The sequence below is a fragment of the Erythrolamprus reginae genome, chromosome 2, assembly GCF_031021105.1.
Source record: "Erythrolamprus reginae isolate rEryReg1 chromosome 2, rEryReg1.hap1, whole genome shotgun sequence".
Taxonomy (NCBI): Eukaryota; Metazoa; Chordata; class Lepidosauria; order Squamata; family Dipsadidae; genus Erythrolamprus; species Erythrolamprus reginae.
Window position 1 is genome coordinate 32102522 of NC_091951.1, and position 27777 is coordinate 32130298.

Genomic DNA, 27777 nt, shown 5'->3' on the forward strand with positions numbered 1-27777 from the left:
TACATTTATTGACATAAAATTTTAAAGGGATGAACTATAACCCAGGAGACAATCATAAAATTACACTCACTGGTTGCAACTAAACATTAAATAAACAAGCAAAGTACATAAATGGGCAGGAGAACTGTGATGGACATCTAAAGTCCATGATTTATGGGTTTGGCTGTAACATGAGCTATCTTTAATAATGGTACACCTAAACATATGACATTACATCTTATCAAGCTTATATTATTATTATTATTATTATTATTATTATTATTATTATTATTATTATTATTTATTGGATTTGTATGCCGCCCCTCTCCGTAGACTCGGGGCGGCTAACAACAGTGGTAAAAGCAACATGCGACAATCCAATACTAAAACAGCTAAAAACCCTTATTATAAAAACCAATCATACATACAAACATACCATGCATAAATTGTAGCAGCCTAGGGGGAAAGAATATCTCAGTTCCCCCATGCCTGACGGCAGAGGTGAGTTTTAAGGAGCTTACGAAAGGCAAGGAGGGTGGGGGCTATTCTAATCTCTGGGGGGAGTTGGTTCCAGAGGGCCGGGGCCGCCACAGAGAAGGCTCTTCCCCTGGGTCCCGCCAAACGACATTGTTTAGTTGACGGGACCCGGAGAAAGCCCACTCTGTGGGACCTAACTGGTCGCTGGGATTTGTGCGGTAGAAGGCGGTCCCGGAGATAATCTGGTCCGGTGCACACCCCACTTTCTTACATTGATTGACTGACCCATTCCTTAAATTTCCAAAGCTACACAACTCCAAGCAATTTGGTATGGCACAGAATGGACAACAAAGGAAGCTGAAGTAGTAAAAAGCTAAGGAACCTCTGCTTTAAAGGCTTTCAGAGATCCCTGCTTGACAAATGGGATTTTTCCAAAGTGTTGCTTATGGAGGTCCCCTTTCTTAGGGGAGGGTCATGTGGGAATCCTTGGTGAAATAGAAACAGGGCCAAAGGGGCTCTCCACCCAAGGAAGCGTCAGAGAATGTATGGAGCAGAGTTAATGTCATAGGATCAAAAAAATTCAGTTTCCCTTCTTCACAGTTGAGAAAGACCCGGATCCTCGTGGGCCTGTCAGTCAGGACCAGATTAGAGGATCCTGATGGAGACTTGGCCATGTATTTCCCTTTCCATTTCCCAATCTGCCAGCAGCTGGTTGGCACATAAATATTTGTTGCATTCTTTGGCTTCTTGGCAACCCCTACACCCCATCCTGTTCCATCCCCTACAATTACTTCCCAGAAGTGTTTCCCAGTTGAGAACGTCTGACAGCCAAGGACAAAAGGATTATATTCATATCTTTCGGGGTATGGGGAACAAGGAGAATATATTGCTCTACCTAGCAGAAATTTTAGGATGCTTTTTCGATCTCCGGAGATTTCAAGGCTGTTAGGATCGGCTGCACATGGATCCAGAGTTACATTCTCTGTAAGGGGGAAGGGAAGGAAGGATGGAGAAGAAGAAGAGCTTCAGTTAGAGACCTTGCGTGTGTCTTCACCTCCAAGAGTTTAGCCCTCTTGTGTGAAGGGAGTTCAGCTTCCAAACACCCCGTCCAGGACTGGAAAACTCATTGTTTTCTTTAAACATCACCTAGGCTTGGCCTTGTTAAGAGATCTCCAACTCTGGCAATCGTAAGACTTGTGGAGTTCAACTCCCAGAATTCCCTGATGGGGCTGCCAGTGTCCAGGGACCCTCTGTCCCCCTTTTTCCAAGCACTCAGGCTCTCCCTGTCTCAGTCCCAGCCTGTTTGTCATCCCTCTGACCAGTGTAACCTCTATTTTTTTTTTTTGGTGTGGGCGGAAATGTATAGTGTCTGAGCAGCAGTCACTTCAGGACTGGGTGGCATATATATATATATATATACAGTAATACCTCGTCTTACGAACTTAATTGGTTCCGGGACGAGGTTCGGAAGGTGAAAAGTTCGTAAGATGAAACAATGTTTCCCATAGGAATCAATGGAAAAGCCAATAATGCATGCAAGCCCATTACGAGAATCCAAAATATTAAGGCTTAAAAAAAAAGTGGTGGCCAGACAAAGCTGAGGCGAAAAGAGTGTGGGGAGGGAGTCTCAATGAAGCAAGGTGAAAAGAGCCTCTCTTGAGCTCCATGAGTCCCTGCCTCCTGTTTTTGTCCCCCCCCACTCTGCTCATCTCCCCCACACCTTTCTCCTCCCTTGAGCTCCATGAGTCTTTCCCTCCCGTTTTTGTCCACAACACTCTCCTCATCTCCCCCACACCTTTCTCCTCCCTTGAGCTCCATGAGCCTTTCCATCCCGTTTTTGTCCACCACACTCTCCTCATCTCCCCCAAACCTTTCTCCTCCCTTGAGCTCCATGAGTCTTTCCCTCCCGTTTTTGTCCACCACACTCTCATCTCCCCCACACCTTTCTCCTCCCTTGAGCTCCATGACTCTTTCCCTCCCGTTTTTGTCCACCCCACTCTCCTCATCTCCCCCACACCTTTCTCCTCCCTTGAGCTCCATGAGTCTTTCCCTCCCGTTTTTGTCCACCACACTCTCATCTCCCCCACACCTTTCTCCTCCCTTGAGCTCCATGAGTCTTTCCCTCCCGTTTTTGTCCACCACACTCTCCTCATCTCCCCCACACCTTTCTCCTCCCTTGAGCTCCATGAGTCTTTCCCTCCCGCTTTTGTCCACCACACTCTCCTCATCTCCCCCACACCTTTCTCCTCTCTTGAGCTCCATGAGTCTTTCTTCCCGTTTTTGTCCACCCCACTCTGCTCATCTCCCCCACACCTTTCTCCTCTCTTGAGCTCCATGAGTCTTTCTTCCCGTTTTTGTCCACCACACTCTCCTCATCTCCCCCACACCTTTCTCCTCTCTTGAGCTCCATGAGTCTTTCTTCCCGTTTTTGTCCACCCCACTCTGCTCATCTCCCCCACACCTTTCTCCTCTCTTGAGCTCCATGAGTCTTTATTCCCGTTTTTGTCCACCCCACTCTGCTCATCTCCCCCACACCTTTCTCCTCTCTTGAGCTCCATGAGTCTTTCTTCCCGTTTTTGTCCACCACACTCTCCTCATCTCCCCCACACCTTTCTCCTCTCTTGAGCTCCATGAGTCTTTCTTCCCGTTTTTGTCCACCCCACTCTGCTCATCTCCCACACACCTTTCTCCTCCCTTGAGCTCCATGAATCTTTTCTTCCTGTTTTTGTCCCCCCTACTCTGCCCAGCAGAGCACCCGTTTTTGCGATCCTGGGATTCCCCTCCTGGGATTTCCCTACAGTATTGCAAAAACGCGGAAGTCAGGAGGTGGGGTTTCCCATGGAGGGGAGCCTCAGGGGATCACAGGATCGCAAAAACCTGCGCTTGGCTTGCAATGAAAGTCTGGAGGTGGGGCATCTCAGTAGCGGTGGCAAGTTCGTAAGGTGAAAAAAGTTCGTAAGAAGAGGCAAAAAAATTCCGCACGCTGGGTTCGTATCTTGAAAAGTTTGTATGATGAGGGGTTCGTATCACGTGGTACCACTGTATATATATATATATGATGGTCTTGGTATATTCGGGTTTCTTCCCATGTAGGATTTGGAAATTTCTGGCGACGTTTCGACAAGGTCCCACTCGTCATCTTCAGGCTGGTGTTTCTGTCCTTGTTCTAGGGCGAACATAGTGAGACCTGAGCTGCCTTCCTTCTATAAATACTGGTGGCCAAACCCAATCTCCTCTACCACTCCACCTCCACCTGTGTACACCTCAACAAGTCTACCTCAACCGCCACCCATAATACAAAGACAGACCAATTTGTCTCCAGACATCCCTACTTTTGTCAAAGATGCAATGGAGAACAAAAATGCCGAAATGCCATCCTCTTTGGCCTTGAAGAAAATGACGAACCTGATATAAAAAAAATACAGAACATTATCCGTCAACAACAATCAATCTCTCAGACAATCACCCCGGAAGATATATTAGAAGTTTCCAGAAATGGACCAGAGCACAAGTTCAGTGATGGCACAGTGGCACCACGATTCTGCAGAGTTGTCTGCAAAAATGAACCTGCAAAACAGCTTTTTATCAAGACCATTAACCACATATCCAGAAACAACACCAATTTCAACAAACTCAGATCCAGACCAGACCTTTCGCTACTTCAACGCATCCGCTCCCATGAATTAATTCCCGTGAATTAAGGGCAGAACTTGACCTGGGTGAAACTAACTTATACATCACCTTTTGCACAATATGCATCAAATCCAGGACCCACAATCGTTCCTACATCTTCCAGCCTAACATCTCTCATCAACCACCCTACTTCTCCCAACCATCTCACAACAACAAATCGACACCTACCAACCAGAACCACAACAACAAAAACAAAATGTCATCCCTAACACCACAAACAAAGATTAGGAAAGTGCGTCCCTTACTACCTCTAACCAATCCAAAACCTACTCCCAACCCAAAACCAATCTCAAATGCAAATTATTAAATCCTAGAAGTATAGTCAATAAGATGTCAGAATTCCTCCTCCTCCTTGACTCCTCAGTCTTTGATATTATCTTTGTCTGTGAAATATGGCTTAATGCATCCTACCCAGACTCTATTATTACAACAAGAAACTATCTTGTCTCTCGTTATGACCGTGAATCCCTCAGAAGAGGTGGGGTAGCTATATTTTACAAAAAATCTCTAAACCTAAAAAACATCAAAATTGGCAGGATCTATTAGTCCTTGAAACTATTGTCTTTGATCTATCCCTAAATACCACAATTTACTTCTTACTCTGCTACAGAGCTGCTGACCATGACATCACACATGCAAACAAATTATCAGCTCTACTAACGTGGGCTACCCACTGCCCACACCCTATCATCTACTTAAGTGACCTCAACCTACCACACATTAACTGGACATTAAATGAATGTAGCACGGAACCTATCCACTCTACTATATATAACACAGTCACCAGTCTGGGGCTTGACCAACTAGTAACTAACAATACTAGATTAGATAACTTTCTGGATCTCATCTTCTGCAACAGCAAAAGTACAATATATGGCTTACAAATAAAAGAACCTTTTTCCAACAGTGACCACAGCATGATAGAACTTCAGTCTCAACCTAAGCCACACTAAGATCCACCCAAATACTGTGACTCCGAAATTCAACTTCAACAAAGCGAACTACAAACTCATTGATGCCCATCTTTCAACATTAAACTGGCAAAACCTATTCTCTAACTGCAACTGCACAGCAGGTAGAGTGCTGTACTGCAGGCCACTGAAGCCGCCCTGAATACCACGATGATTCATCCAAAGCTAACCTTCTCAATTTATTCTTTGGCTCTGTCTTTGTCAACAGCAACAGCTCATCCCCTGAATTCATCACTCGCACCTCAAACTCTCTCAATGACCTAACCCAAATAGACTTCACTAAAGACCAAGTTGAAAAAGCATTACGTGACCTTAAACCTTCCCTATCAGTCGGACCAGATGGTCTATGTGAATATTTCCTAAGAAATCTTTCTTCTGCTATAGCAGAACCACTGAACACAATCATCCAAAAATCCTTGGTCAAAAGCTATGGTCATCCCCGTCTTCAAAAAAAGGAGACCCCACTCTTGTCGATAACTACACAGCAATATCACTATGCTGTGTCCCATGTAAAGTTATGGAATCAATTATAAACCAATCAATTACTCTTCACCAAGAAACTAATAATCTTGCTCTCTAACAAACAAATTGGATTCAGAAAAAAACTATCCTGCAACGTACAGCTCCTCCACTGCAAAACCATATGGACAACTCATCTTGACCAAGGAAAAACTATAGATGCAATTTATATTGACTTCTGCAAAGCTTTGGATTCAGTAGTCCATGACAAACTACTTCTAAAACTCAAATCCTATGGCATCTCAGGATCCCTCCACAGCTGGATTACTGCATTCCTGTCAAACAGGAAACAAGTGGTCAAAATAGACAGCTTCATATCCACACCCATCTCTGTTAAAAGCAGTGTCCCCCAAGGGAGCATACTGGGACCTACGCTCTTCATTCTCTACATCAATGACCTTTACGATCTCATCACAAGCAACTGTGTTCTTTTTGCAGATGATGTAAAACTCTTCAACAGCACTAAAAACACAACTACTCTACAAAAAGACCTAGACTCAGTTTCTGACTGGTCCAATACATGGCAACTCCAAATCTCAACCAGCAAATGCTCTGTCCTACACATCAGCAAAAAGAATCAGAACTTCAAATACAAACTGAATAAACACATCACAGATAATCCCCACTCGGTCAAGGACCTTAGAATACTAATAACTAAAGATTTAAGTGCCAAAGACCACTGCAACAACATCACCAAGAAGGCCTCAAGAGTTGTTAATCTAATCCTACATAGCTTCTGCTTTGGAAATCTCACACTACTTACCAGCGTTTACAAAACCTTCGTCAGACCCATCCTAGAATACAGCTCATCTATTTAGTTTTATAATAAGGGTTTTTAGTTGTTTTATTAATTGGATTGTTACATGCTGTTTTTTATCATTGTTGTTAGCCGCCCCGAGTCTGCGGAGAGGGGCGGCATACAAATCCAATAAATAAAAAATAAATAAATAAATAACCCATACCACATTTCTGACATTAACACCCTTGAAAATGTCCAAAGATACTTCAGCAGAAGATACTTCACTCCTCTACCCGAAACAGAATTCCCTACGAAACTAGACTTACAATCCTGGGTCTTGAAAGCTTAGAACTACGACGCCTTAAACATAATCTAAGTATTGCCCACAAGATCATATGCTGCAACGTCCTGCCTGCTGGCGACTACTTCAGCTTCAACCACAACAACACAAAAGCACACAACAGATTCAAGCTTAATATTAACCGCTTCAAACTTGACTGTAAAAAATACAACTTTAGTAATCGAGTTGTTGAAGCGTGGAACTCATTACCGCACTCCGTAGTATCATCCCGTAACCCCCAACACTTTACCCTTAGACTATCCACAGTTGACCTCTCCAGATTCCTAAGCGGTCAGTAAGGGGCATGCATAAGCGCACTAGAGTGCCTTCCATCCCAGATCCTATAGTCTCTCCTATATCTCATGTATCTTCTCTACTATATCTGTATAAGCTTCATTGTATATTATAGTGTATTGCAGCGTTTCCCAACCGGTGTGCCGCGGCACACTAGTATGCCGCGAGACACGGTCAGGTGTGCCGCGAAGCTCCTAGGGAAGCTCCAGCTGGGCAGGGCGCTGCTGGTGCCGGACCACCAGTGCCTCCGACCTGGAGCTCCCACTCGCAGCTGTCCCCCGACTACTGCCTGATGCAGCTGTTTCCGGCACTCTCCTGCTGGGCCCCAAAGAAGGAAGGCGGGAAAAAGGAGAGCTTCATTCTTCGCGCCTTCTTTTTCCCACCTTCCTTCTTTGGGGCCCAGCAGGAGAGCGATGGAAACAGCGGCATCTGGCAGTTCGTGAGCACGCGCGCACCCCCAAATACCCCCCCGCGTGCCCTTTTCCACGGGCGCGTGCTCCCCATCCCCCTGCCAGCCCACAGGGGGGCAGGGGCGGGGAAGTGCGGCAGTAGGAGTAAAGGGAGCCGCGGGCGCCCCTGCCTCCCCACGGTGCCTCCGGCCAAACACGCCCCTGGCTTCTCCGCCCTGCCCCATTGCCCGCCCGATCTGCCCACTCTCCTCTGCCGCCGCTGCCTTCTGCCTTAGGGCGCGATCCGCCCCCTCTCCTCCGCCACCACCTTCTGCCTTGGGGCGAGATCTGCCCCCTCTCCTCCGCCGCCGCCTTCTGCCTTGGGGCATGATCCGCCCCCTCTTCTCCGCCGCCGCCTTCTGCCTTGGGGCGCAATCCGCCCCCTCTCCTCTGCCGCCGCCTACTGCCTTGGGGCGAGCAATCCGGGAGTCCAGGACTGTGTGGCTTTGCGCCATGAAGAGAAAATGGCCGACTTTTCCCTGCTGCCCGAGCCGTTTTCTCTTCATGGCGCAAAACCACACAGTCCCGGACTCCCGGATCGCTCGCTTCTCCGGTCAGCAAAGCCATCTACCCAGGAAAGTGCCACGCATTGAAAAAGCGTGATGCTTTTCCGGGCAGCCAGCTTGCTGGCCAGAGAAGCGAGCGATCCGGGAGTCCGGGACTGTGTGGCTTTGCGCCATGAAGAGAAAATGGCAGCAGGGAAAAGTCGGCCGGGCTAACGGGAGGTGGCGCGTGGCTGGGCGCTGGGGACGTCTGGGAGCCCGAGGGGGCTGATGGCTGCTGCCTCTTAGCTGCAGAGCCGGCGGACGGAGGCGAAGACAGCGGCCGCCGGCTCTCTCCCTCCACTCTCTCTCCGGCTCTCTCTCTCTCTTTCTTTTTCTCTCTGTTGCCGGCGTGGTGAACGAGAAAGAGAGAGAGAGAAAAAGGAGGGGAGAGAGAATGAGAGAGAAAGAAAACAAGAGAAAGAGAGGGAAAGAAAGTAAGAGAGAGAGAGAAAGAGAGGGGGGAAGGAGGGAGAGGGAAAGAGAGCAAAAAAGAGAGGAAGAAAGAAAGAGGAATGGAGAGAGAAAGAAGGGAAGGAAGAGAGAGAAAGAGGGAGGGAGAAATAGAGTGAAATGGAGGAAGAGATATTTTTTTTTGTCCAAACTTTTCTTTAGCCCCCCCGCCACCCGCTCAGTGTTCCCCAGAATTTTGAAAATATGAATAATGTGCCGCAGCTCAAAAAAGGTTGGGAAACACTGGTGTATTGGACAAAATAAATAAATAAAAATACTTTAAACACTAAGAAATGAAAAATAGATATGACCTGATACCCCAGAAATGGCAGAGCAAGAAAGAAGTCAGAATGGGAATGCAAAAGATCTTATATTTTGTTAAAAAGAGAGGCAAGGAGAAAATATATGGGTTTAAAATGATAAAAAATAAAAGCCCTGAGGATTGGCAAAAATGCTGTTTTAAGGAGGGATGATAGATTATTGAGTATGCATTAACTATGAAATGATGTAGCTACATTTATTAGGTGTTGTTCTTAAGATATATTTCAAGTCATTAAATTTTATTGAGATAATGACAATTTAGTGATAAACATTTGAATAATAATTGATTATGATTTGCAATGAAATATGATTATAATATTAAGATGATTAGTCATTGAAGATTTGAAATGATGGTTTGGTTAATTCCTATATTGTTTTCACATTACTATAATAATAGACTTTGGTTTTTCTTTTTGTTTATTTTTCTCTTTCTTTTTTCTCTTTTCTTTCTATTTTTAATTATAATTTTCTTTCTTTGTTAGTTTGTAGTAGATAACGTTTTTCTTTCTTGTAAGGGTTTTGAGAGAATACATAAGAAGTAGGAGTAGGCACTATGGCGTATTTGAAGCATTAAAGTGTTGTGGTTGGCTCTGGCCCAGCTCCTGCCCCAAGGCATGTGGAGGTGGAGGAAACATCTACATGCCACAGGCCTGTTTTGCTCCCGATGGAATATGCCGACGAAGTCTCCTCTGATCAAGGAAGCATGAGTGTCAGGGAAGAGGAGAATTCAATTAGAAGAAAATTAGATACCTAGATGACAAAATTAGAGGTCAAGGTTGGGGGTGATTGGATTGACACTGGAAGTAACTAATTTGGAACTAATAATTTTTTGGGGGAGATTAATTATAAAGAACGTACTAATTTGATACTGTTTTTTATCATAATATGAAAATGTTTCCAAATGTATTGAAGGAGTTTGTAAGGAGAAAAATAAAAATAAATTACCCATTTAAAAAAAAGAACAGAACAACAGCTTTATTTGCCAAGTGTGATTAGACACTTAGACACACAAGGAAGTAATAGTTCAAAAATCATAAAACCATCAAGGTTTACTGGATCATCACAGTCTTTAGGGTAACTAATCTTATATTTTTCTTTTTTGTTAATTATCATGTTTCTCTTAAATTATTGGCATCAGAGCTTAAAATTCTAATAATATTTACCTTCCTGTAGTTCAAGTCCAGTTTCCAGAATATCTGGGGAAGAAAAGGGAGGGATTCAGCATCTCATCATTAGAATTCAAGCAACAGAAGGGCCTCCCTACAGATATCCTGGTTTGCTTTCCTTGGACTCAAATCAGGAAATAAGGAATATGGAAAACCAGAAGCCAAAATATCATTGGTGGCTATACATAGTCCATCAGGTATAAATATATTCTACTATATATTCTATAGGCAGGTAGTTCTCAACTTACCACTATATGTGTAGTGGAGTTACAGCGACACCGAAAAAAGTGATTTTATGACCAATTCTCACACTTATGACAGCTGGAGCCTCCCCAGTCATGTGACCAAAATTCGGGCACTGGGAACCAGCTTATATTTACCATGGTTGCAGCATCTGGGATTGTCCTCTTTGACCTTCCTGGGGAGTTTCTGACAAGCAAGGTCAATGGGGGAAGCCAGAATCATTTATCAACCACAATTCACTTAACTGCCAGGATTCTCTGAATAACTGTGACAAGAGTCCGCAAAATGGGCCACTGCTCACTTCCTAACTGACTTGCTTAGCAACAGAAATTTTCAGCTCAACAGTCATAAGTCAAGAACTACCTGTATATATATACACATTATACCTGGTGGTAGTTTATTCTGCTTCCCCAGTGATCAGTGCATATGGATTCTGGCTACAAAGAATACAAGTAAGTCTCGTTTTACAATCAGACTGAGCCAGAATCTCTCTTGGATGCTCAAAATGTCATCCAGGGTAAAACCCCAGGGGCTCTTTTTTACCTCTCAATTTTTTATTGGCCCTTTTCAGAAACGCAGGGACATCACTGTAATCCCAGATTGCCCTCTTCGGCTCTAGAAGTAAATCCACTGGATTCTCATACGTTTTCTTATCCTGGTACCTGTCAAGTCAAAATAACAGAATAAGAGTGGGAAGGTCCTCTAGTCCAGTGTTTTTCAACCAGTGTGCCGCGGCACATGGTCAGGTGTGCCGCGAGAGGGGAGAGAGAAAGAGAAAGAAACCGAGCGAGCAAGTGTGAGAGAAAGAGAAAGAAAGCAAAAGAGAAAGAGAATGAGTGAGAAAAAGAAAGCAAGAGAGAGAGGAGGGAGAGAGAGAAATGAGAAAAAAGGGGAGAAAAAAGAGAAATGAGAAAATGATTGAGGCAGAGAATGAAAGGAAAGAGAAACAAAAGAGAGAGAGAAGTGACTCTTGATTTAAAGCATATGATAAAAAACACCCAAAGAATGAGAGAAAAAACCCAGCCCTCACCTGTTTTTAGAAAGAATAAGAGAGAGAAAACCGCCAGCCCTCACCTATTTTTGGAAATGGTTCAAGAGTGTGTGTATATACACACACACAAGGGGGGGATAATATGTATAATATGTACTGTCTTAGAGTGTCATTTTGTGTCATTTTGGTTGGTGGTGTGCCCCAGGATTTTGTAAATGTAAAAAATGTGCCGCGGCTCAAAAAAGGTTGAAAATCACTGCTCTAGTCCATCCCCCACCACGCCACCACCCAACGAGGAGTCTTTACACCAGTGATGGTGAACCTTCTCTGCCTCTGGTGCCAAAAAACATATGGCTGCGTGTGATTGTGTGCGCACTCGTGCCCACACACACAATGCAATGCCCTTCCCCAATGTAGGGACACAACCCCCACACTGCCTCCTGCACATGTATACAACATCTTTCATGCACACAGGACACACTGAAGTCTCCGGACTTCCCGTTGTCCCGTTTTTTGCCGTCCCCAGAGTTCAGGACTTCCTGAAGCCTGGGGAGAGCAAAAACAGCCAAAAAGGCCGGAAATCTGCTGGCGGGCGTGCACATGTATGTTGGAGCTGACATAGGGCAATGCTTCACCTGCCCTCATATATGGCTCTGCATGCCACCTGCAGCACGTGTGCCATAGGGTCGCCATCTGTGTCTTATACCATCTCTTGTCGAAAGCTTCCAGCGATGAAGCTCCCACAGTGGCAGTGGTGGCTGTGGCTTCTCGTCCTCCTCATCTGGCCGCTAGCCACTCCGAGCGCTTTGGGAATGCCCGCCCCACCCCGCCCCTCCCTTCGCTGAGAGTGCTTTCATCCCGGACTATCAGCAAGGGGGCTGCAGGAGAAGCGGGGCGGGCGTTCTTCTCACAGTGGAGGCCCGCGAAGGTGATTTAGAATGTCGCATGTGCGCACGCGCTTTCCATCCCCCTGCCAGCCCGCCTGGCACATTCAAAATAAGAAAAACCTTCACCGGCCTCCGCAAAGAAGAAAGGAACAGAGAGAGAAAACAAGCGAGAAAGAGAGAGAGCAACAGACAGTGAGATAGAGAGAAAGTGAAAAAGAGAGAGAGAAAGAGGGGGGGAGAAAGAGAGAGAAAGTGAGAGAGAGAGAACAAGAGAGAGGAAGTGTGTGAGAGAAAGAAAGCAAGAGAGACAGACAGAGCAACAGACAGAGCGAGTTAGAAAGGAGAGAGGGAGAGAGACTGAGAAAAAGAGAGAGCAATGGGGGAGAGAGAGAAAGAAAAAGAGAGAAAGAAAGCGAGAGAGAGGAAGGAAGAGAGTGAGAGAGTGAGAGAGGAAAAAAGCAAGAGAGAGAGAGAAAGCAAGAGAGAGAGAGAAGAGTGGAAGGAAGGGAGATATGGAGAAATGATAGAAAAAAGGGAAGAAATGAATATTTTAAAGCATGGATTTATTAATAGTTGTTTTTGGTTTTGCTGGTTGTTTTAGTTTTAATAGTAATAGCCGCCCCGAGTCTGCGGAGAGGGGCGGCATATAAATCCAATAAATCTAATCTAAATCTAATCTAATAGATTTTGGTTTTGTTTTATTATTAGAATAGAATAGAATAGAATAGAATTTAATTGACCAAGTGAGATTGGACACACAAGGAAATTGTCTTGGTGCATATGCTCTCAGTGTACATGAAATAAAATATACATTTGTCAAGAATCATGTTTGTTTTGTTTTAATAGTAACAGATTTTGGTTTTGTTTTATTATTAATTTCTTTTAATAAAAAAGGATTTTTTTCTTATCTATCTATCTATCTATCTATCTATCTATCTATCCTTCTATGCCGCCCAGTGCCAAGGGGACTGCCGCTCAGACGCTATACTTTTCCGCCCACACCGAAAAATTAGAGGGAACATAGGTCTCTCCTGGCCCTTCTCCTCAATAGACTAGCCATGCCCAGTTCCTGTAAGTGTTATCAACCTGGCAATAGAAGCTTTCTAAATATCAAATAGTTCTTGAGGATTAGCCAGCTACACCATCTAATCTGCGTCTTCTGAGCTTTCAGACTTTAAGTCCCTCAGGAAACCTCTCTTTCACACCCGAATGTGTGCACTGAGCTGTTCTACACATTGTCTTTATGTGGTGTTTAGTTGTGTGTGGTTTCTAGTTGTTCAGTGGGATGTTGATGACCAATTATTAAGTCATTCATTGTTGTTTTCTTGTGTTGTCCCATCCTTGCCTCCTAAGTACTTGGTAAAGCTGGTGGTAAATCAGCACTCCTGTTGATTGATAAGGGCCCATTTCCCAGACTTCAGTCGTTTCTCTGGCTAGCTATTCAAATATGGGCACGTTAAGTGTACAATAGGGTTGATATTCCTGGAGGCATCTGTAATATGGTAAATGATTTAGCTTTACTGGATAAATGGCCAAAGCAATGTAAACTGCAGTTTAATGTTTCCAAATGTAAAATAATGCAGAATGCAGCCGCGAGACCCATCGTGGGGCTTCCTAGATTCGCCCATGTTTCTGCAACACTCCGTGGCCTGCACTGGCTGCTGATCAGTTTTCAGTCACAATTCAAAGTGTTGGTAATGACCTTTAAAGCCCTACATGGCATTGGGCCAGAATACATCCGGAACCGCCTTCTACCGCACGAATCCCAGCGGCCGATAAGGTCCCACAGAGTTGGCCTTCTCCGGGTCCCGTCGACTAAACAATGTCGTTTGGCGGGGCCCAGGGGAAGAGCCTTCTCTGTGGCGTCCCCGGCCCTCTGGAACCAACTCCCCCCAGATATTAGAACGGCCCCCACCCTCCCTGTCTTTTGTAAATTACTTAAAACTCATTTATACCACCAGCCATGGGGGAGTTGAGATAGCTCTTCCCCCTAGGCTATTACAAGTTTGCATGGTATGTTTGTGTGTATGTTTGGTTTTGTAATAGGGGTTTTTAGTTGTTTTTATTATTGGATTGTAAATGTTGTGTTATTATTGTTGTTAGCCGCACCGAGTCTGCGGAGAGGGGTGGCATACAAATCCAATAAATTATTATTATTATTATAGAAACATAGAAGTCTGACGGCAGAAAAAGACCTCATGGTCCATCTAGTCTGCCCTTATACTATTTTCTGTATTTTATCTTAGGATGGATATATGTTTATCCCAGGCATGTTTAAATTCAGTTACTGTGGATTTATCTACCACATCTGCTGGAAGTTTGTTCCAAGGATCTACTACTCTTTCAGTAAAATAATATTTTCTCATGTTGCTTTTGATCTTTCCCCCAACTAACTTCAGATTGTGTCCCCTTGTTCTTGTGTTCACTTTCCTATTAAAAACACTTCCCTCCTGGACCTTATTTAACCCTTTAATATATTTAAATGTTTCGATCATGTCCCCCCTTTTCCTTCTGTCCTCCAGACTATACAGATTGAGTTCATTAAGTCTTTCCTGATACGTTTTATGCTTAAGACCTTCCACCATTCTTGTAGCCCGTCTTTGGACCCGTTCAATTTTGTCAATATCTTTTTGTAGGTGAGGTCTCCAGAACTGAACACAGTATTCCAAATGTGGTCTCACCATCATTCTGTATAGTGGGATCATAATCTCCCTCTTCCTGCTTGTTATACCTCTAGCTATGCAGCCAAGCATCCTACTTGCTTTCCCTACCGCCTGACTGCACTGTTCACCCATTTTGAGACTGTCAGAAATCACTACCCCTAAATCCTTTTCTTTTGAAGTATTTGCCAACACTGAACTGCCAATACAATACTCAGATTGAGGATTCCTTTTCCCCAAGTGCATTATTTTACATTTGGAAACATTAAACTGCAGTTTCCATTGCTTAGACCATTTATCTAGTAAAGCTAAATCATTTACCATATTACAGACGCCTCCAGGAATATCAACCCTATTGCACACTTTAGAGTCATCGGCAAATAGGCAAACCTTCCCTACCAAACCTTCCCCTATGTCACTCACAAATATATTAAAAAGAATAGGACCCAGAACAGATCCTTGTGGCACACCGCTTGTAACCTGACTCTGCTCAGAATACTCGCCATTAACAATAACTTATTATTATTATTATTATTATTATTATTATTATTATTATTGTATTTATGTGGTGTTTAGTTGTGTGTGGTTTGTACCCTGTTTCCCCGATAGTAAGACACCCCCGATTGTAAGACGTATCAGGGGTTTCAGGGGGGTCGGCTAATATAAGCCGTACCCCGAAAGTAAGACATATGTCTTACTTTCGGGGAAATATGGGGGTATTGCCGCCTCCCTCTCATCTAGCTGCGCGCCGCCTCCTGCCCACGTCCGCACCGTCCCCCTCTCCATACGTCGCCGCGTCTGCCACCTCCCTCTGATCTTAATGAGCGCCGCCTCCTGCCCACTTCCGCGCCGCCCCCCCTCCATACGTCACCGCGTCTAAATGTTAATTTTATGGTTAAAACAAAAAATTCGACAATTGTTTTCCAATATAAGACATACCCTGAAAGTAAGACATAGTGGGGCTTTTGGGGAAACACGGTAGTTGTTCAGTGGGATGTTGATGACCAATTATTAAGTCATTCATTTTTGTTTTCTTCTGTTGTCTCATCCTTGGCTCCTACGTACTTGGCAAAGCTGGTGGTAAATCAGCACTCCTGTTGATTGATAAGGGCCCATTTCCCAGACTTCAGTCGTTTCTCTGGCTAGCTATTCAAATATGGGCACCAGGGCAACTCAGTGGATCCTGATCCAGAACTGCACTCATTCACCTTCATCAAGTTAAACAAGAGATCTAGCAATGGCAACTAAGTTTCACTTTTGGGTTCTCTACTACTTACCAAATGACTGATGACCAATGACTAACATGGGTGTCACATGTAATTAGACAATGGATATAATGTTCAAACTGATCTTGATGGATTCAGGTAAGGCAATGAAATCGCACTTATACATCACCTTCAATTTCTGTCTATTTGTTAGCAACCATTTACCATGGTTGTCAAAAAAATGACTTACAACATTTCCACACTTAACATCTATCACAGTGTCTCTGTAATCACGATTTGTTTGCTTGGCAACCAGCATGTATTTATGATACTTGCATTGCTTAGAAGAGCTTAGACTCAATAAGTGGATAAAATGGCAAAATTCAATCTAAACACCTGACTGACTGTGAAACCAACCAACTGTGAAACCAACTGTAATAATTTAATAAAAATCAACTCTAATAATAAATAAATAAAAATAAAATTGATCATATCAAATATTGTTAATCATATTGTGTTGAGGTTATCTGAGGAAATGTCTAAAAAGCCCTGAAATACAGTATGTTGTCTTTACATTAAAATACTGCTAAATACAAACAGCTGTAAAGAAAAGGGTGGATTTACTTACTTCTTCAAGATGCTTCCAATGTCCTAAAAAAATAAAGAGAAAAAGCACTGAAAGGAGCCATTTGCTATGCAGAAAATTAAATTCTTACATTCACAAAATAAATGAGTAATTTTAATTTTAAAAATCTCATTGTTCTTCCCCCCCCCCCAACTGTTCAACTTGTTGAGTCCAGCCAGAATCTTACAATCTTTTCACTATTATAATTTTAATTAAATTTATGGAAAAGAAAAAAAGGAGCAATAAAGATGATAAGGACTCTGGAAGCCAAACTGTACAATGAATGGCTAGGGGAACACGGCATGCTCAGCCTCACCAAGAGAAGGCTTAGGAGAGACACAACAGCCATCTTCCAATACTTGAAAGGCTGTGATAAGGAAAAGGGCATCAATTCAGTCTCTGTAACACTTAAGGGCAGAACAAGAGGTGAAGAGTAGAAGCTCCTCACAAAAAGATAAAACCTAAAATAAGGAATAATTTCCTGAGAGTCACAATTATTTATCAGCGCAACAGCTGCCCTCACAGAGTTGTGTGTACTGAGTCACTGGATGATTCCAATAATAATTTGGACAACCATTTTTTAGGGAGAATATGAGGGCTCCTGCCTTAGGCAGAGGATTAGACGAGATTACTAGAAGACCTCCAAGGTCCCTTCCAGCCCTAGTATTCTATGATCTCAACTTCCTGCCTGACCTGTAAGAGTTTGCTGGCTGGTTCCTGAAGCTTCTCTTCTATCTCCTGGATGAGATGGTCAAGGGAGCAGAGTTCCTCCATGTGCTTGGCCAAACCCTTCTCTTCTCTTGCCATAAGATCCTTCTCCATCTCTTCCATCCTAGTCAATAGGCGCTGCTCCTGTGCTTCTAACAAGAGTTGAAGCTCTCTGAATTCAGCCATTAAATCTTTTTTCACTTCTTTCATCTTGTCCTAGAACACGAAGGAGAAAAAGCAAAGAGCATATTTTTATTCTTATTATTTTATTTTTATTTTTATTGCTATAATAATTAAATAGATTCCTTAAAGAATCTAGAAGTGAGGTGGAAGAATTTTCTAAGAAGAAAAAAACCCCTTTTGATATTAAAAAAACAGGGCGGAGGAAAATATTTTTAATAAAAAAATAGATTTTAAATGATCTCTTATGAAAATATTCTTGGCAATCCGGGATTCCAAATACAGTGGTACCTCATGATACGAACCCCTCGTCATACGAACATTTCGTGATACGAACCATTTTCACCTTACGAACCGGAGCCGGGGGCGTGGGCTCTCTTACTGCGCATGCGCTCTACCTTATGCTCTCTTACTGCAGCAGAGATTTCCCTGCCTTGTGACTGTCATTTCCGGAATTTCCTATTTGCTTGATGCCCCGCCGGGAGTTCCTGCCTCCTTTTACTTGAGCTGGCAGTCCCGAGGCGGGGAATCCTGGCTGTGGCAAGGACCTGCACTTTGCCTCAGACAAGGCTCCCTGGCTCTCCCTGGGTTTCCCCGTCACGAAGCCCCCCACTGCCGCCTGGTCCTCCGCGGGGGGGGGGGGGGGGCGCGGAGCTGTGCCTGAACCTGGAGCCCGCTTGCTCACTTCCTCTTGCTTGTTCTACCGCAGCTCTTCCCCCCCCCCCCCGTGGAGGACCAGGCAAAAGTGGTAGCGGGGGGGTTGGGATCTTTGCTGCTTTAAGGTGACAGGGCGAGCCAGGGAGCTTTGTCTGTTCCACGGCTGGGATTCCCCACCTCGGGACTGCCAGTGCAAGCAAAAGGAGGCGAGGAATTCCATTTGCCCCGGCGGATTCCCTTCTGGGAGGTTTTGTTTGGATGAACTCCGTCGAGCTCATCTCTCTCTCTCTCTCTCTCTCTCTCTCCTTCCCCCCTCCCTCTACCTCCCTCCTTCCCTCTCTTCCTTCCTCCCTGCCTCCCTCATCTTCCTCCTGTATTCCGCCTCCCTCCCAGCCTTCGGGCAGCATTCGCCTTCCTCCGCCGCCGTCGGCACCCAGCTCCTCCTCGTCTTCTCACTTCTTTACAAGTTGACAGTTGGACGGCGGCGCAGAGGCTGGGGGCGGCGAGGGCGTGTGGAAGAGGTCCACGGGAGAACTGGGGGGAACCGCAGCCACTGCTCCATGGAAGGGACCCAGCTGGGAAGCTCCCGAAGGTGGTCTTTGCGTCGTCCAAGGAAAGCAAGCAGCAGGCATGGGCTGGGGTCTTTCCCCTAGGGGCAAAGGTGGTGGTCGTGGGGTGGTTTTGCTGCAGGCAGGTGTCTAGGCACCGCAGCTCCTCCCAATTCTCCCTCGGACCTCTTCCACACACCCCGACTCCCCCAGCTTCTGTGCTTTTCTTTCCGCTTCTGGATGGATGGGAGGAGCTAAGCGGTCGGAGGAATCAATGTAAAACGCCGCTGGGCTGGCAACATCTCCGGCTGCTTAGCTCCTCCTGTCCAGCCCGAAGCCGAAAGAAAAGCGTGGAGGCTGCGGGAGTCGGGATGTGTGGAACAGGTCTGCGGGAGAACCTGGGGGAGCTGCGGTGCCTAGACACCCGCCTGCAGCAAAGCCATCCCGCGACCACCACCTTTGCCCCCAGGGGAAAGACCCCAGCCCACGCCTGCTGCTTGCTCTCCCGGAAAGACCCCAGCCCACACCTTCGGGAGCTTCCCAGCTGGGTCCCTTCCACGGCGCGGTGGCCACAGCTCCCCCCAGTTCTCCCACTGACCCTTTCCACACACACACATCATCCCCAGCCTCCGCGCCGCCGTCCGGCTGTCATCTTCTAAAGAAGCAAGAGAAGGAGGAACTGGGCACCGGTGGTGGCGGAGGAAGGCGAATGTGGCCCGGAGGCTGGGAGGGAGGCGGAATACAGGAGGAGGAGGAGGAGGGAGGCCAGGAGGGAGAGGGGAAAGGAGGGAGGGAGGAAGGAGAGAGAGAGAAAGGTTTCTGCCTGAAGTTACAGATAGGGGTGGCGGCGCAGCGCGAATCCGGCAAGGGCTTCCCCAACCTTTCCCCAACCGTTACCGGACTCCCGCAAGATGATCCTAGAACCCCAGTGGGGCCTCCCAGACACAAAAATTAAGAGAAGACGCACGTACAAACCGCCTGTGTGTTTCCCTCCCTTCCCTTCCAGTCATTGAAAGCCGGACAGTAACTGTTGACTTTTCGGTTAATCCACCCAGGAGGCTCCCTCCGGGCAGCCTGTGCTGTCTCCCCCCCGTCTCCCCCCCTCCACCCATCCCCGAACAAAATCCGAATGCCGGCGGTAATGAGGCAAAAGGGGTGAATTTTGGGCTTGCACGCATTAATCGCTTTTCCATTGATTCCTATGGGAAACATTGTTTCGTCTTACGAACTTTTCACCTTACGCACCTCCTCCTGGCACCAAATAAGTTCGTAAGACGAGGTATTACTGTACTTTATTTACTTTATTCAGCAAGCCAAACCCTTTGTATAAAACACGGTACACTTAATCCAACTATGTCATTCAGCGAGTGGTGACATCTTAGTCCCCAGGTTAAGAACAAGTTCTCTGCCCTAACACAGTCATTAATTTGAATTTCATTGGAAGAGGGGCGGGGTCAATGGTCGGATGATGGATTGAAAGTGTTATAATTAGTATAGGGAAGATGATTACACTGGCTATACAGTGACTTTTTTTCTTTTAAGAATAAGGCAAGATGACAGATTGAAAGTGTTATAATTAGTATAGGGTAGATATTCTGGGTTTTTTTAGTAGAGCATGATGAATGTATGGAGTATTTAGCTTTGTTTTTATTCTCTCTTTTTCTTTTTATTTTCCTTCTTATTTTTCCCCTGCTATCTTCTAATCTTTAATCTCTATTTTTATTTTGTATTTTTATTCATGAAAGGGAATTATTTTTAATTAGGTTTTTTTAAATTCGGCGATATTTGGGATATACAGTGATCCCTCGATTAGCACGGTCTCGATTAGTGTGAAACGCTACAACACGGTTTTTCAAAAAATATTAATTAAAAAATAAGTCCGCGGTTTTTTTTCTACACCACGGTTTTTCCCGCCCGATGACGTCATACTGATTGCTGATTGGCCAAAATCTCGACCAATCGTTGCAAACGCAAAAAAAAGCTTTGCAACTGTTGGAACTTGTTCAGACTTGTTGGAAGATGCCTCCTAAACGTTGCACACGGAGTGGAGGCGGCGACGCTAAAAAGAGCAGGAGGATACTCACAATTAAAGAGAAAACTGACATTTTGGACATGCTGAAAGAGGGACGCTCTTATGCAGATGTTGGTCGGCAGTATGGGATCAACGAATCGAGTGTGCGAACCATTCGGAAAGACGAGAAAAAGATAAGGCAAAGTTCTCTGATGGCATTCAACAAGGCTGCAAAAAGAATGGTGACGCCTAGAAACAAACGTCTTATGAAGATGGAAGCTGCTTTGTCCCTGTGGGTACAAGACTGCCGCAAAAAGAGCATTGCTTTGGATACCAACACCATAAGGACCAAGGCCCAGCAATTGTACAACCGTCTTGAAGACACAGAAGGAGGCGATGCAGATGAGGGAAACGCAGGTAAGGGCTGGGGTTTTTTATTCTGTCATTACATACTGTATTTAAGTGTTTTTTAAGGAAGGAGCAGGGAAGGAGGGAGGGAAGGAGGGAGGGAGGGAGGGAAGGAGGGAGGGAAGGAGGGAGGGAAGGAGGGAGGTAGGGAAGGAGGGAAGGAGGGAAGGAAGGAAGGAAGGAGGGAGGGAAGGAGGTGGGCATTTACTATACAGTACTGTATGCTTTCATTCAAGTCACTTCTCTCTCCCTTTCCTGTCATTCTTCTGCTTCTTCAGCCCCAGCCACATTCACAGCAAGCAAAGGGTGGTTTGAGAAATTTCAACGGCGCTATGGCCTGAAGAGTGTGTCATTGCATGGAGAAGCTGCCTCAGCAGATACAGGTGCAGCAGAAAACTTTGTCCAGGGCACGTTTAAAGACCTAATTGCAGAAGGGGGCTACCTTCCAGAACAGGTGTTCAACATGGACGAAACAGGCCTGTTCTGGAAGAGGATGCCTTCAAGGACTTTCTTGATGCAAGATGAAGCCAAAGCCCCTGACTTTAAGGCCATGAAAGATCGAGTGACTTTGATCATGTGTGGGAATGCAGCAGGCTTTTTGATGAAGCCAGGGCTAATCTATAAGTCACGAAACCCAAGAGCCCTGAAGAACAGAAATAAGAATTCATTGCCAGTGTACTGGATGCATAATCCTAAAGCATGGATTACAAAACCCCTCACGCGGGACTGGTTTCATCAGTGCTTCATCCCACAGGTGGAGGTGTATTTGGCTCGCAAAGGACTCGATTTCAAAGTGCTTCTCCTAATGGACAATGCTGGAGGCCATGATCACCTGGACCATGAACATGATGGAGTGCAAGTCGAATTCTTGCCACCAAACACCACATGGTTTATCCAGCCGATGGATCAAGGTATTATCCGTGCATTTAAGGCACTGTACACGCGCAATTCTCTTGGAAGCATCGTGGAAGCAATGGATGCTGATGAAAACTTCACATTGAAGGCCTACTGGCGTCAGTACACAATTGCATCTTGTCTGAAGAACATTCAGAATGCCTTAATGGATATGAAGACACAGACAATGAATGCCTGCTGGAGGAAATTGTGGCCAGAAGTGGTGCATGATTACAAGGGATTTGCTCCCGAAGAAATCCAAGATGCTGCAGTCCAGACCTCTGTGAAGCTGGCACAGGCACTGGGTGGAGAAGGCTTCGTTGACATGACACCAGAGGAAGTCAATGGTTTGCTTGATGAGCATGGCCTACCGCTGACAGACAAAGATCTGGAGGAGCTGACCAGGTCAGCGAGTGAAGAAGAGGAGGAAGAGGGAGCTGAAGAAGCTGAGGAAGAAGATGTTGGCCTAACGCTTGAGCGGCTTGCAGAAATGAACAGAACTGCTGCACATCTGCAACACATGGCGGAACTTTGGGATCCCAACATGACTCGCTCTATACAGTTTAACGCCTCCCTTGACAACATCTTTGCACCATACAGATCCATGTTAGGCCAGAAAAAGAAACGGCGCCAACAACTGCCCATGACCATGTTTGTCACGAAAACCAAGAGGTCCGTCACACCATCACCTGCAGCGTCCATTGTAGAAATGGTGATAGAAGAAGATCCCTAGTTATCCCAGTTATGCTAACCCCCACCCCACCCCAAAAAATGTAAATAAATATGTTATTGTTCATAACTTAAGAGTCTTATTCAATGTGTACAGGTACAGGTAGAGGTACAGTAATGGGAAGGGGAAATGGTAATTAAGGGGATGGGAAATGGTAATTTATGGGTTAAAAGTGTTGGGACTGAGTGGCATACAGTACTGTACATACTGTACAGAAGAATGAATGACTGAGTGAATGAAATTCAAACACAGGTGAGGGCTGGGGGGGTTTATTCTGTCATTACACAGTACAGTACAGTATTTAAGTGCTTTTTGAGAAAGGAGGGAGAGAAGGGAGAGAAGGGAAGGAGGGAGGGAAGGAGGGAGGGAGGGAAGGAGGGAGGGAGGGAGGGAAGGAGGGAAGGAGAGAGGGAGGGAGGGAGAGAAGGGAAGGAGGGAGGGAAGGAGTGAAGGTTGCCATTGCCATTGCCGCCAGCGCTGCCCCAAGAAAGCCGGTGAGAGGAAGGAAGGAGGGAGGGAGGGAAGGAGGGAAGGTTGCCATTGCCGCCAGCGCTGCCCCAAGAAAGCCGGTGAGAGGAAGGAAGGAAGGAGGGAAGGTTGCCATTGCCGCCAGCGCTGCCCCAAGAAAGCCGGTGAGAGGAAGGAAGGAAGGAGGGAGGGAGGGAGGGAGGGAAGGTTGCCATTGCCGCCAGCGCTGCCCCAAGAAAGCCGGTGAGAGGGGCGAATCGGGCGGGCGGGGGGTAGCGGCGAGGAGCCCGGAAAAATCACCATTGCATTGCCAGCCTCCGAACTTGCGTCGCTCCACCTTCTGCGCATGTGCAGCCATGGAACAAAGGGCGCGCATGCGCAGATTGTGTTTTTTACTTCCGCACCACTATAACGCGGAAATCGATTAGCGCGGGAGGTCTTGGAACGTAACCCCCGCGCTAATCGAGGGATCACTGTACTATATGGTGGCTTCTCCTCTTTTGCCCTCTTTATATATATTTTAACTACTTTTTGGCAATGGTTGGTTTTAATTTAAATACTGTGTTGGAGGTAATCTGAAATTTTTGCTCCTTTTCTTTTCCCTTAATGTCCTTTTTCTTTTTCTCTTTTATTCTAGAGGGCATTTATTATGGAAGAGGGTACATGAAAGCATATATGAAAATTGATATGGAGGAGATTTTGAGAAAATTAAAAACATTATGATGTAATTAATTTGATGTGATTAAGAATAGTAATTGGAATAATTATTTTTTGGTTCAGATGTCAAATGGTGAGGAGGTGGCATTGGTTAATTTATATATAACGAAATTGTAAAAGTGATATACTGTATTGTAAATTAATTTAAAATAAATGGTATCTTTTTTCTGTATAGGTGATTGGAGAAGAAAAAAAAATTACCCCCCCCCCCCAAAAAAATAATTTGAATTTCATTTAAGTCAGAACTTGTACTTACGAATAGGCTGTCTATCATTAAAGATGGCGGATGGGGGTCTCCTTCCTATTAGCTCAGAAAATCCTCACCGTTGGATCAATACTTACAAGTATTTCCTGCACTGTTTTCTCTGTGTCTCTTTTGTATGTAGATATTTTTTCTTTCTGGGCCTTCTGAACCTTCAGGCAATTCTCAGCATTGATCTGAAGAGAAAATACAAGTTTTGAGTTTCTTTTCTGTAAAGAATTTAATTGGAGGGTGTTCTGTCGAGCTCTCTGGCAGACTCCTCCCAAAAATTCACAGGTACAAATTTCAGACACACACACATTTGAAAATTCAAAACAATGTTCTTTATAATGAAAAGTCACTTCAACTAAGCCCTCTTTTGGTATAGCAAAGAGCACTCGTCTCCAAACAAACTGGTAATTTGTACAAGTCCCTTATCAGTTCTGTGATACTTAGCTTGCAGCTGTGAGGCAATTCACAGTCCTTCTTCTTTCACAAACTGAAGCACACTTTGCTCTGGTTTAGTTTCAAAACGGGGAAAAATCAGCACACAAAAAGTCAAAGTCAGTAAAGCAGTCACGAAACACGGGGATCAGATAATCCTCCACAATGGCCAAACCCACAGGTGGCCTCATTTTCTTTGATAATAATCTCTCAGTTGTTATTGTTGCCTATGCATCGCTCTCCTCATGAGTGGCTGTATCATTAACTCTTGTTCTGAATCCAAGGAGGAGCTAGATAATTGATCTCCTTCTGAGCTGTCTGCCACAATCTCCTCGTCCCTGTCACTCATGTCTTCTTGGTCAGAGGAGCCTTCATCAGCAGATTGGGGGGGGGCGGCAAAACAGGCCTGCACGATGTGGATGTCTCCCCCACATACACAGTCCTTGGGGAAGGAGCAGGGCCAGAGCTAACCACAACAGAGGGAAACTCCAGTTAGAAGATATAGTACAGTGCTCAAAAAAATAAAAGGGAACACACAAAGAACACATCCTAGATCTGAATGAATGAAATATTCTAATTGAATACTTTGTTCTGTACAAAGTTGAATGTGCTGACAACATGTGAAATTTATTGTTAATCAGTGTTGCTTCCTAAGTGGACAGTTTGATTTCACAGAAGTTTGATTTATTTGGAATTATATTATGTTGTTAAAGGGTTCCTTTTATTTTGAGCAGTATATATTTCAGTCTTCAACATGGCAATTGCCAAGCATCCAAATTTTGATCATGTGACCACACAATTCAATGCCTGAGGAGTGTGAAAACAGCTTCTCCCCTCCCCCATCCAGGCTCTCTAGTGGCTGGAAACATCCAGTTTCCCAAGTTCTGGTGGGCCCAGTAGGCTCATGTTTCACCCTCCGCAGGCTCAAAAGGCTTTCCTGAAGCCGGGGGAGGGTAAAAATGACCTCCACCTCCCCTCTGGAAGCCAAAAACGCCCTACCAAAGGCTCCGTGCTAGCCAAAAATCAACTGGCCGGCACACACATAGAGGTTGGAGCTGAGCTAGGGCAACAGTTCGCCTGCCAGCAGATTTGGCTTCAGGTGCCATCTGTGGCATCCGTGCCATAGGTTCACTATCACTGTTCTAGCTTATTATAAAACACACACGCCTTGATAAAGAAAGATTAGCATAAAATATGAAATTTCTGAAGGAGGTCAAAGTAGGTCAAGGCAAGGAATATAAAAAACATTTCAGGGAACCTGTGAGTCAAAGAAACTTAATCTTAACTGTATCAAATTTGTCTTTGTATATGTGGTTGGAGTCTTGGCTCCTTTAATCTCCCCCCCTCCTTTTTTTCTGTTGACCTTTATTAGGTTTATGTTCAGTTGGACTCAGTGTGTATGATTGTGTAGCAGGTAAGTTTTTTAATGACAATGTATTTTAAATCAGTTTTTTAATTTTTTAAGTATTAGATTTGTATTTATACTGTATTGTGATGTTGTGAGCCCCCCCGAGTCATATTATTATTATTATTATTATTATTTATTTATTTATTAAATTTGTATGCCGCCCTCTCCGTAGACTCGGGGCGGCTCACAGTAATAATAGAAAAACAATATACAGTATAATACAAATCTAATAATAAAAACTGAAAACGCATAATTTTAAAAATATGCAAAGAACATATTTTTTATTATTATTATTATTATTATTATTATTATTATTACTATTATTAAACAATTGCTGAGACCCTTTTGCTGAAGTACTTCAGTACAAGTTTCTTGGATCTTCCCTCGAGTCTGCTTCTCAGTGATGGTTCTGCCCCTTGCTAAACCCATTTTGCAGACAACAGAGGAAGCAAGTAAATTGGTTCAAAGATTGCCAGGAAGGCAAAGGATTCTGGATGTCCCTCCGCAGCGATTCCTCCAGGCTGATTCCTACCTTGTATTTCGGGAAAGCCTCCTCCGGAGGGATCACCGAGTGGCCCTTGTGCTCTTTGGAGAACATGCAGTCCACACAGATGAGGGTCTCGTGGTACTTGCAAAAGAGCTTCAGGGGCTCCCGGTGCTTCGGGCAGAAGCTCCCTCCTTCCTCGCCCAGATGGCCTCCGCATCGCTTGGCCACTTCAGCCACCCGCGCCAGCTGCCTGTTGGGGAGGACGCTGCGGGGCGCGAAGGTCTGTCTGCACTGGGGACAGGAAGCCTCCGATTCCGACGTCTCCCAACTGCTGGTCAAGCAGCCCCGGCAGAAGTTGTGGCAACACTCCGGGATGAGCACGGGGTCCTGGAAATACTCCAGGCAGATGGAGCAGGTGGCTTCCTCCAAGAAATCCTGCAAGGGCGCCTCGGACGCCATCGCCGTCTCCAGAAGGAAAGAGAAAGTTAAGCTTCGAAACTTTTCCTGTGAATCAGGTGACCGCCCTTGAGGCTCTGCCCAGGCTCTGTCTAGGCAGGAAACCGAAACAAATTGTTGGTCTTCTTGCGGTTAGCTTCTCTGGCTTCTTAAAGAAGAACGGCAGTATTTTAAAAGGGAGAAATTTGGACGAAGATTCACGGGACGGATCCCGAATCGTTTATTATTCGCGCAACCAGCTCGTTAAAGGGGGAAATTGTTTTAAATGCTGGAGGGAAGTAAACCTCCCTGGGACGAAGCCCAATCATTACAATTGATCTTAGCATCCTGTTAAAGGGGGGGGGGGTAAAAACACGGGAGAAGCCAACACTCAATGGGTGCCCCCCCATCAATTATTGATCCTTAGATCCTGATAAAAGGAGAGGTGGGGAACTATGGTCCCTTCCTGACTTGTGGGTTTCAAATAGTGTGTGTTTGTGTGTTATATAGGGTCTCCTGTTTGTGTGTGTGTATATATACATACATATATGTGGGGGGGGGGCGTGGCTTATGCAGGATGCCCTGCATTTTCTTTCATCTTTCACTGTAACTTGGTTGCTCTGGGATGGAGCTCCATTTTCGCTACCCCATTGCGCCCCCTCCCCCCCGTCTGGGCAGCAGCCCTCCCCCCTGATATAGGGTCTCCTGTTTGAGCAGGGGGGCTAGACTAGAAGACCACCAAAGTCCCTTGCAGCTCTATTCTGATTGATTGGTTAATTTATTTATTTAGTCCAATACAAAGTAATACACAATGAAGGTTATAGAGGATATAGTAGGGGAGATATTTATTTATTTTATTTATTTATTTATTTGTCCAATTCACCAAT

At 45.1% G+C, this 27777-nt stretch overlaps 1 protein-coding gene across 1 annotated transcript; it reads right to left on the bottom strand.

Moving 5' to 3' along the window:
• LOC139160099 (E3 ubiquitin-protein ligase TRIM39-like) lies at positions 1-26954 on the bottom strand. Its single transcript, XM_070737635.1, has 7 exons — positions 26501-26954; positions 24218-24313; positions 17248-17478; positions 16558-16580; positions 10730-10848; positions 9941-9973; positions 1-1438 (listed from the first exon to the last, which is right to left on the bottom strand). Exons 1-7 carry the CDS (start codon positions 26912-26914, stop codon positions 918-920), a joined length of 1437 nt encoding a protein of 478 aa, XP_070593736.1. The 5' UTR covers positions 26915-26954; the 3' UTR covers positions 1-917.
• Positions 26955-27777: the final 823 nt, after the last annotated feature.